The 11,346-nt window shown below is 38.1% G+C and overlaps 2 protein-coding genes across 2 annotated transcripts in view; both read left to right on the top strand.

The window, feature by feature from the left end:
* Positions 1 to 1,391: 1,391 nt before the first annotated feature.
* Positions 1,392 to 5,941, top strand: LOC131786694 (testis-specific serine/threonine-protein kinase 3). The gene is given in 6 exon segments (XM_059103769.2): positions 1,392 to 1,673; positions 2,412 to 2,658; positions 3,112 to 3,282; positions 3,742 to 3,783; positions 3,786 to 3,910; positions 5,834 to 5,941. Coding segments are annotated over 6 exon segments (975 nt in total).
* A 996-nt stretch (positions 5,942 to 6,937) lies between these two features.
* LOC131786607 (laminin subunit beta-1) overlaps positions 6,938 to 11,346 on the top strand; it is a 36,171-nt gene continuing 31,762 nt past the window's right edge. Inside the window, exons 1-4 of the mRNA XM_059103663.2 lie at positions 6,938 to 7,299; positions 8,549 to 8,782; positions 9,463 to 9,522; positions 10,757 to 10,834. Coding sequence (XP_058959646.2) covers positions 6,976 to 7,299; positions 8,549 to 8,782; positions 9,463 to 9,522; positions 10,757 to 10,834 — 696 coding nt within the window. The 5' untranslated portion in view covers positions 6,938 to 6,975. The remainder of the gene's footprint in view (positions 7,300 to 8,548; positions 8,783 to 9,462; positions 9,523 to 10,756; positions 10,835 to 11,346) is intronic.

Here is an 11,346-nt window from a genome sequence, read left to right as displayed (position 1 = left end):
GGAACAAATAAATCTAATGCAAATTGAATCATTACAGCAATATTGAAAAAACGATTTCGATCACAAACGTTGAATAGAATTGCAACCGGAAGTCAATATTTCTTACAACCATTTTTACACATCTCTGTATAACTGAGTATAGCTCTGTATAGCTCTGTTAAACTGTGTATAGCCCTGCATAGTAGTATATAGCCCTGTATAGCCCTTTATAGCCATAATAACCCTGTATAGCTGTGTATAGCTGTTTATAGCCCTGTATAGCTTTGTATAGTCCTGTATAGACGTGTATAGCTCTGCTTAGCTGCGTATAGTTCTGTTTAGCTTTATATAGCCCTATATAGCTATCTATAGCCCTATGTAGGTGTGTATAGCTCTGTTTAGCTGTGTATAGCTCTGTATTGCTGTGCAAAGCCCTTTATAGCTGTGTATAGCCCTGTACAGCCGTGTATAGCCAAGTATAGCTCTGTATAATTGTGTATAGCCTTGTATAGCTGTGTTTAGCTCTTTATAGCTGTGTATAGCCCTGTATTGCTGTGTATTGCTCTGCATAGCTGCGTATAGCTCTGTATAGCTGTGTATAGCCTGTACAGCCGTGTATAGCTGTGTATATCTCTGTATAGCTGTGTATAGCTCTGTATAGTTGTGTACAGCTTTGTATAGCTCTTTATAGCTGTGTATAGCCTTATATGGCCCTGTATAGCTGTGTATAGCTCTGTTTAGCTGTGTATAGCTCTGTATAGTTGTTTATAGCCCTGTATAGCTGATATTGCCCAGTGTAGCTGTGTATGGTTGAATGTGTGTGTAGGATATTACATGTAAAGTATAGGACATTATATGTATGTAAAGTATAGGACATAATATGCATTGGGGACATAAAAATTCCCCATACATAACATACCTCCCGTCAACGGTACGTATGTGAATAACATAAGCAGTTTCGGGTGTGGCCTGCTTGTATGCAGGCAAGTAACCAATCAGGAAAATGAGAGACAACTTTGGCAACTTTTTGCAAACCAGCGCAATACTGAATCAATAAAGTATTTGTACAGAATAAAAATCCTGTATTCGAGCAATTGTATGTCTACGAATTTAAAAGGGATGAAATAAAGTGCATGGTCATAGAACCACGAGTAGTGCAATTTTGATCTGAAACCATACATGCGATTTCAAATAAAACTCGCGCTGCGCGCTCGTTCAATTTTGAGATCACGCGTACTGCAGACCAAATTGCACTCCACTCAGTTCAATTACAATTATTTATTTCAATTAATAATTTTTCGAATCATAAATCCGGTAATTTGGACATTGTCGGGCGCGCTGGGCTGCTTTGTGACGTACTTGACGTATTTTGTACAGAATGCGCTCTTGCGCGCGGCCCAAAAGTTCTGGACATGTTTGGGTTTGCGTTCCTCTCAGTTCTGATTGGTTTTAGTGTGCTTCCTTTCATTTATGTCATCACTAAATTAATACCTTTATTAGAAGCATTTGGGGATTGTTTCAGAAGCAAAGAAGAAGTTAGCAGTCAGAACAACTTGGATGAAAATGCTTTTCTACGGGGTTACGGTTACGAACTTGACCGGGTTATAGGCCAAGGGTCATACGCAGACGTTAGGAAAGCTTACTCCATAAAAAGTGAAAGAGAAGTTGCAATCAAGATTGTCCACAAGGAAGAGGTAAAAATAGCGACCGTACTTAAAATTAGAGTGAACAGCATTTCAATAACCTTAGTGCTAATCCATCCGAACAGATGCATGAAAGATAGTCTAACTCGGCTGAAAAACTTTTCAAAAACATTTTAACATTGTGTAGGTGTGAAAAACATGTTCAAAATTTGTCCAAAAAGTTTAAATAACCAATGAATTGCTTAATATATATGAATCAAGTGAAAGATATTGCGCCACTTTCTGCTGTAAGACCTTTTTTGGTCCAGTGATAGATGATACAGTTTGAAATTGATAGATTAATCTTAATGACTATCTTTAAAAAAACTATGAAAAACATGGACAATAAGCTATCTGATTAATAAGAGCCAAAAAGGTACAAATTGAATCAATTTTCTTTGATGGGGAAGTTACGACCGGCAGCGTTAAAGTGGCACGATTTTCATGATTTCGCAGGTAGCTTCTTCCAGTATTTAAAAGATAATGGAAAGAAACTGTTGATGTGTTGAGTAAAATTTGGATAGGGTCGATGGAGGTTTAGATGAGGTCGTGGGAAAATCATTAAATCATCATTAACTGAGGTCCAGGAAAAAGCTACGAAGATCAAATCCCTTTTTAGGTGAATATTTCTGTTTATCATAAAATCTGTGATATAAGGGAAAGGCCGATCGATACGGCTTTCCCCTAACCTCAAAGAACTGCTACTCTAGTCTTTATAAATTTTTTTCACTTTTCCCCGATTTTTTAAAGGATGATGATGGGAAAAAGAGCAGATTCTTGAAGAGAGAAATAGAGATTCTTAAATGGCTGAACCACAAGAACGTGATCCGAGTATTTGACGTGATTGACGGAGAGAATAAATTCTTTATTGTGATGGAAATGGCTCCTAAGGGTGATCTCCTGTCTCTCTTACTCAAACGCTACAAACTAACAGAGAACGAGGCAAAAGCTATGTTTAAATCAATAGTGGATGGTGTTCTATACTGCCATAAAAAGGGTGAGTGTAAAGACGGGCAAAAAAGTTGCAATTGACTATTCGTGTTTTCCTGTGTACAGTAGATCCTTGTTAACTCGAGCTTCCTGTTGACTCATTTTGGGCAAATTTTGTCGTCATTTCGACTTGAACTCCTTTTACTCCTGTATTGCCGTGTTAGACATTTCTAAGGAGTTTTATGTTGCGTATGCGCAATTTTTCTAAGTTTTGCGTGGAACATTTTTTGCGTTTCGGCCGGGATGAATTAAAATTTATTTCGGGAACTTAAATCTGCGATTTTCTGTTAAAGTATTAGAACATAAAGCAGGAATTTTCGAGTTTTTCCTCTCCGGTATAATTTCTTTGTAGATCAAGAACTATCCACAAAATTCATGGCAAAAATTGAAACCTGGAAAAATTTTCTTGCTCATACGGCAAACCTCATTCGGAGTGAGGTAATACCTTTTATGCTTCCAGGAGTTACCCACAGAGACCTCAAGCTTGAAAACATTCTTCTTTCTGAGAAAAACGAACCGATTGTTACCGATTTTGGCTTCGCTCGTTACATTGGAGCAGCTTCGGATCAAAGAACTCGAAGTAGAACGTTCTGTGGCTCATATGCATACGTTGCTCCAGAGATTCTGCAAGGTAATTCTATGGATAAATATCAGTCTTCTATAAATCCTTCATAAAGAGCCAAGAAAGCTGGTCACCTCGCTGCCCATTTATGGAGTGTCGAAAGTAATGCGGGATGGCATTGGTTTTGCTTTACAAGCTCTGTGATTGGTCCAGAAAACTCGTGCCACTCTTTCAACCAATCTGATGCAAAACTAAACCCAATCATGACTTGGCCGCCTGCGTTTCCTGCTCTTTCGGCAGTTTTAATGGTTGCTAATGATGATTTGTTTTGCTATACCTCCTTACACCAATTTTTAATTAGTTTTTCTTGCTCAAGTAAAGTGCTTTTGGCACTGGCTCGATGACTAGTATTCTCAATTGTGGCTTGATGATCATGTGTAAAAAAGGAACAGTTAATTTTCCTTTAGAGATGTCGTTGATAACTTTCATGCAGTTTTCTTTTCAGTGAGTAGTGTTGTCTTTTGTCAGGTATTCCTTACGATGGCATGGCCAGTGACGTGTGGAGTCTTGGGTTGTTTTGTACACCTTGTTATGTGGAAGTTTTCCGTTTGATGACTCAAATCCAAAGACTCTTTTACAGGAAACAACTTCTGGTGAACTGGAATATCCCACTCACGCTTCCGATCTTTCTGATCAGGTAACTACTTCTGAAATTCTTTTTGCGCACTTTTTATTTATTAATTTTTTATTTTACAGCCCATTCGACGACGTGCTGCTTTGAAGGGACCTTCAATGTGAAACTAGGGTTTCTAGCGCTCAAATCCTTAGCGCTATAAGGAGGAATACTTAGAATCAAATTAGTTGTGATAATTTTTCACTTAAGGACGAAAACGAAAACCATCAAAAATCCTTTCACCAAAATCTAACTTCCCAAATCCATTTTTCTTATTTTTTAATCTCAAAAACACCCAGAGGTGATTTTATAAAAAAATGAAGAGTAGTGTTCTCAGGTTATCGGAAATATATGTTCTCAGTTGTACTGACTGCATTCCATCTTTCACCCAAGTCAGTACATGTTACAAGTATCGGTTTACAACAAATGACATGCCTTGATTAAAAAGATTGCGTTATTATATGTCATGACCATACTGGTTTACAATTCGTTTTACCTTAAAAACATGCCATTCCAGTTTCAACTTTCAAAACTTACAGTATGCAAGGTGGTTGTTACACGAGTTTTGTTTAACTGACCACGTTGTCAGCTACAGTTGGTTCATACACAGGCGGCCCAAGCTCCAGCTGTGAGATGATCATCTTGCGCATTAACAGTCATGGCGGAACTATAAGAGTTTGAATGGGAATTTTTACGAACGCTTGAAGGAATTAAAAAATACGACAAATTCTCAATAAAAATACCTCACCTTACTTCCACAGCGTATCATTTGTTATCTGGCCGCTTACTTTGATGAAAAGAACCCATTTTAGCGAGTTGTCCATTTCGAGGTTTTCCAAGTTCATAAGAAAAGCCCAAAGCTGAACACTCCATTTCCGAACGCCCGATCCGAGAAGCGAAAAATCCCAGCGCAAAATGACCGGGCGGCCACAAATCTAACGCAGAATCCGAGCACATGTACTTTAGTTTCATTTCAATTCACTACGAACTCAATCTTTCCCGTGCAACCGACGCTAAGCCGCAGTTTGCTTCAAAAATTTCCGGTTTAAAGGTTTCTAACAGCCCGCGTACACATCAACCTTGACACACGGCCATTGAAAACCAGCTCGGTAACCCTACCTCCTTTTTAAACTGAGCCTCGCTGGGGACTACACCGTAACTTGGCACCCATGGTGCTAAGACAATTTATTCATGCCAAGTTACGGTGTGGTCCCTGGCGAGATTCAATTTGAAAAGGAGGTAGGGTTTTCAACGGTCGTGTGTCAAGGTTGATGTGTACGCGGGCTGTTAGAAACCTCTAAATTGGAAATTTTTGAAGCAAACTGCGGCTTAGCGTCGGTTGCACGGGAAAGATTGAGTTTGTAGTGAACTGAAATGAAACTACAGTACATGTGCTCGGGTTCTGCGTTGGATTTGTGGCCACCCGGTCATTTTGCGCTGGGATTTTTCGCTAAAATGGGTTCTTTTCATCAAAGTAAGCGGTCAGATAACAAGTGATACGCTGTGGAAGTAAGGTGAGTTATTTTTACTGAGAATTTGTCGTATTTTTTAATTCCATAGAGCGGTCGTAAATATTCCCATACGAACTCTTATAATTCCGCCATGGCTGTTATTGCGCAAGATGATCATCTCACAAGTGGAGCTTGGGTCACCTTTGGTTTGTATTGATCCTGCACCACAGTGGTAGGGCACACAAGGTACTATTGTTTAGAGTACCATAGGTTCAGCTCCAAGTGCCATTGTGACCGAGTTACTGTATACTGACCGGAAATACACTCAATAGCCCTAACCAAACCCAAAAACTATCTCCTAAGCAATTAAATATCGTCCAAAAATTCCAGAATAGAGTCTTTCCAATGAAAAATTCCTCGAGTAAGCATTACCCATATCACAACAGAGTGATCTCAAGCTTTCTTTCACTTTGTTTTTCTCTCTTTTTCTTTTCAGACAAAAGATTTGATCAAAAAAATGTTGTCAGCTAATGTTAGAGAAAGAATTACACTGGCTGAAGTGATGGATCATCCTTGGTTACAAGAAGACGCGACTGCCTCATAAACTGACAAAATGCCTGGCAGACCCTTACTTTTTAATTCCTCTTTGCTAAAACGACTTGTCTCGAGAGGCTTTTGAAAATCAGCGTGATTAGGAAAAATTCATAACCATCTAGACAATGACGATATTTGGTACAAGGCTCATGAATCAGGACAGTGAGAGCGTTTCAGCTCAAGGATGATGCTTATTAATAGGCTGAAAATAACTCGTTACTGAAAAAATTGTCTTAATGTTCTTCTCAACGAAGCGATTAGCTGAAAATAAAGTTGCTTATAGCCGCCTTCGTTTTGTTAACTTTTTTTTACCCATAATCATTTCTTTATCTCTCGCTGGTCCGTACCATATCAGAAAAAAAGCCGGCAGAGGGAGACGTCCACGTGCAAATTTCATTATCTCTCCACGTGTACATTTTTACCCGTGCGATACTGAGTCAACTTCTCTCGGCGAGCAGCAAAGTGAGGAACGTAGCCTTCACTACGCATCATCAGTCAGTTTATTTGGCTATTATGGATTAGAACTTTTGGTAAAATTTCCGCACAGCCCCATACTACATTATGCATTTAGTTCTTGGATAGAGAAAACAATGACAAAAACAATAGATTGCCATTGGGAAAACAGATTTTTTTTACAATAGTATGGGGCTGTGCGAAAATTTTACCGAACTTTTTTCGACAACCTGCCGTCCACATAATTCGCATTCTGCCTTTGTCCTCAAGGAAGGTCAAACACTACTGATTTATTCTTATTCTCCCCAGGCTCTCGCTCGTTTTCTCCAGTAAAAGGTACGCGTCCCACATTGCACATGCTCTCGTGGATAATTTTTTTCAAAATCCTTCGATCTTTGAAAATTTTGCCCTGAAGTAACTGATTGCTAGTAAATGAAGCTTGAATATGAATGTAGTTCAATCCTTGATCTGCGATGACGAACCGTTGGGTTATGTTCAAAAGATTATTTGCATAATTTACGTCACCTATCAAATTCCATTTCCTTAGCAGCGGGCAAGCGTCTCCAAAAGATCAAAACGCCAAACTTCAAAATGGCGATATGGCCAACAGCCTTGATATCTGTATTATTTGTTGTCATCCATTTCGCAGGAGTAACTTGGGCGGCTAATGCAGCCCGTAACAGGGAAATAACTGCAAACTCAACTTGTGGTTCGCCGCCAGAAATTTTTTACAGTGTTGTGGAAAGAAAAAAATCACCCAGATATAGGATCAAGTCTTATTGTAATGCAACCGATTCCATCCTATCGCACAACGCATCGAAGATGGTGGATGGAAAATATGAAACGTGGTGGCAGTCATCGGCCTCTATTGATAAAGTATCTATCACAATTGATTTGCGGGGAGAATATCAGAAGGTACGATATGAGTTTAGGAAGTTAATATACGCCGATATTGATCAGTTGCCATAGAGCGATCGAGAGCTAGAATCGTAATTTGCCGCTAAGCACGTTTGGCTTCTTCACTCGATCATTTCGTTGTAGAATTCGCGTTCGATTGAATGTTTGTTCGAGAGAAGTTCATTTTCGCGAATCATGACAAATTTAGTTTGGCGTATCGGTCTTTCGCCTTGATTCTGACACATACCGTTAAATTCAATTTAAATTTCACTGTTACTAAAGGTTGTAGCCGGAAAACTCTCGCTTGTGGCTTTTGCAGTTAGCTGCAATAGTCGCTAATTTGTTAATTTTTATGTTCCTTTTTTTGTATCGAGTTTATGGTTTAATGAGTCTATTTACCCTACAAACTGCTGTGCTTCTTATTGGATCCTGTTTTGTATACGCTAATGTTAAATTACAATTTTAAATATTAAGAGATCCGATCCATAATATCTGGGGTTCTGAAGATAGAGTATACGATATCTTCACATTGATTCGATGCACAAAAAGAAAGGGAAAAAAAAGAAGAAAATCGATTGGCTTAATATAATACTGTTGTTGTTAGCAGCGGTCGATGTTAACAGACAAACATTGATAGTATCAAACTGAGTTATTATTTAATTAATGAGGAAAATGTTTTTTGTCGTTTATTTTTATTACATTTGGTATTATTGTACTGATACCTATCCCTAAAATTTGTATTTTTGGATGATGTTTCTTTTTACTGTCAATGAAAAGAACACAAAGAGTAATTCAGGACGCTGGACATCGGATTTGTTTAGTCCCTCTCTAAGTATAGCATATTGTGCAACTTCTTTACTTTACCTTCTTTTTGAAAGTGTTTTCTACATCTCTCAAAAAGAACCCGATGGATTAGGAAGTCCTGGAATTTTGTTAATTAGAAAGCATAAAATATATTTCTGTTTTTTGATATCTAGATAATCTCATGAATGAAATAACATTCAATTAGCCATTCTGCAATCATTTTGATCTGAAATACATTTTGAAGTATGGCATATATAGATCAATGTTTTACTATTGGTAAGACAGCTGCTAAGATCATACAATAACCCCACAAATGTGGGTTGTTGGTCTCATCTCCAACCTGGATCCTTGAATGTCAAAAATTTTTGAAAAAAGAGTGAAGTTTCAAACTTCAATCTTTAAGGCAAGGGTGGCCACTAGACTTGTTTGTTGATTTCTTTTTGTGATTTTATCTCAATATCAGTATTATTACGTCAACAAGTTGGTGATAACATTTGGAGAATACTACCGACCAGGTCAACTTGTCTTCTATAAGTCCAGTGATTATGGTCAGAGTTATCAACCCTGGCATTATTTTGTTTCAACTGCTGATGAATGTCGAAAAAAGTTTAACAGACCTCCTCAGTCTAATCCTGTCAGAGTAGACCAAGTCCTCTGCACTGTTTATCCGACTGAATCAAAGGATATTAATGATGTTGTAAGTAATCTATGATTTAAGTTAACATTTTATCGCAGGCAATTTTTAATACTTGATTACAGAGACCCGTTACACAATCATTTACTTCAAATGCTTCGATGTTTTGGCTGAGGTCAATGAATTGGCCATCTAGCTCTCGCTTATCTTTCCCTTATTTCCTCATTCCATGGTATCATGGGGAAAACATGGTAAGCGGTTTAGAACATCTCCATGCAGGGAACAGTGCTCAAGTACTACCCCTGGAGATAGTGCTCATGCTCAGCAATGGTGCTCAGATTATTATACTCGGTCATCAACCTAAAGCAGTGGTCAGACTTAAGTGCTACAGCTGTATTCCCAAGTAGGTGAACAGCCACATAGTCTGAAGATGGCCTGAGACTCATCATAATCTTGGTCTGTTTGTCCAAAGATTGTGTTACATTGCCCTTAATTATGTCTACGAACTGTAAGGCATTCCTGCGACATTGGATTTAATGTCACCTTAAAATAAAAATGGTAACATTGAAAATTATCAGTGTTAATTTCCTCTGTACCTCAGTACTCAGCTATGTTGTGCAAGTAAGGACCAATCAAATTTGCTGGTAGAATTATTAAATGCATTGTATTACATACAATCTGGTGATACTTAGTTAAACAGCATCTTTTCCATTAAGCTAATTGTGATGTTTTCATCCTGTCAGGTGTCTTTGATTGTTGTTGGACCAAGAGGAGATGTCGAAAATCCTTCAGATAAACTGCTGGTTTGTTAACTGATGATGCATTGAATTGTTATTCTATTGTTTTTTAGTTAAATTTTGTCAAAACATCACTGTAAAACTCTTAAAGTATACCAGAGCTACAGCAGGAGAAAAAACATTTACATATGCAAATTAACATACATTTTAAGTCAGTCAAGTGCTAGAATTTGTGAATTATGTTTTCTTGTTCCTTATACTATTCCCCACAGTGGGAGAGCCAGTGGCTTTATGGTTAGTGTGTAGGACTCCTGCATGATAGGTCTGGGCTCTAGATATGACCAGGTCATTGTGTTGTGTTCTTGAGGAAAACAATTTACTCTCATGGTGCCTCTCTCTACCCTGGAGTGTAATTGATTGAGCACTGAAAAATTGTCAGGGAAGCCTGATGAAATACTGGAGGGTAGCCTCATGTTGGACTGGCATCCCATGGGGGGAGTATTAATGCTTGTAGTTGCTTCATGCTATGGAAACTGGAATAAGCTTCAGCTGAATGGGTCATTTGACTCATGTACAGACTTAACCTTTCACCATACCCCACAAGAAGTGAACATGCAAATAGCAGTATAAGAGGAAGAGTTCCTGTGAGCATATCTATCCATCTATTTAAGCCCATTGCTCCTTCTGAGGCAATAAGGCCATCAACAATAGTCTGCCAGAGACCTCTGTTCTGGGCCATCTTTTCTAATTGATATCCATGATATCAGCCTTCAGTGCTTCTGCTAGTATTCCATCAGATCCTGAAGCCTTTCTATTTCTCAGAAGCTAAATGGCCATCTTAATCTCTTCTTTAATTGGCTTTCTGCAGTCTACAGGGAGGTTTTCTTCTGCTGGCTGAATGTCTGGAGGCTTTACTGGACTTGGTCTGTTGAGCAGCTCCTCAAAATATTCTATAGCAGTGGTGTTTTTCAAGGGTGGGGTTGCTGACCCCACGTCTAACCCTCCTCCTTTACATAGGCTTAGGACCAGCAAGTGGCTCAAAATAACCACTAGGTGGAGTTAAAAGATTGTTTTAATGGTGTCTACATTTTTCATTTGTCAAAAACTCAGTTTATAAATTATAATATGTAGGAGAATCACTTGCTATAGTAGTTTGGAGCTGTGAGGGTAATAGATGCATAAATCAGAAGAATTCATTTTATCACTTAATATGTATACTATGATTATGAAATACTTTTTAATATAGTGCTTTTTGATAGGGAAAAGTAATGTTATTCAATATAATAATTGTTTGATGTAGGAATGGATGAATGTCACCAATGTGCGCTTGCAGTTTATGTCACTTTTTCGCATTTTTGATCCACTGGCTGTCAAATGGGTATGAATAAAATTGATGCATGTTATTTATTAATTCAATTGATTTTTCTGCTCTTTCCTTATAATATTGTAAATAACACATAATTCTTGGCACCTGCCAGTGTGTTAGAGATTTGTGGGTGCAATGGTCAGTACCTTGGTTATGACAAGGAGAAGTCAAAGTTCAAAGCATGGCCAGGTCATTGTGTCACATTCTTGGGCAAGACACTTTACTTCCTTAACTCTCCCAAAGAGTATGGGAAAATTAGACTTATTAATCCTTTTACTTATAGGAGTGACTGACTTCAGATAAAGGAAACTATCACCTACTTAGGAGGCTCCTGATTGCCAAAAAATTATCCTTGTCACTTCTATGGGATATGTTTGAAGAGTAGTGTGGAGAATACAAAATAATGCCTATTTTAGGGAAAAGGTTCAAATGCAGATTTTCCCAAACAGTATGACCCACTTGGCTCATGTGTAGACCTAAACCTTCAGTTATTTATTTTTTCAAGCAATTTTAAATTTTTTTCC

This window comes from Pocillopora verrucosa, chromosome 4 (genome assembly GCF_036669915.1).
Source record: "Pocillopora verrucosa isolate sample1 chromosome 4, ASM3666991v2, whole genome shotgun sequence".
In the NCBI taxonomy this organism is placed as follows: domain Eukaryota; kingdom Metazoa; phylum Cnidaria; class Anthozoa; order Scleractinia; family Pocilloporidae; genus Pocillopora; species Pocillopora verrucosa.
The sequence above is the reverse complement of the archived record's forward strand: the minus strand, read 5'-3'. Positions and strand labels throughout refer to the sequence as shown.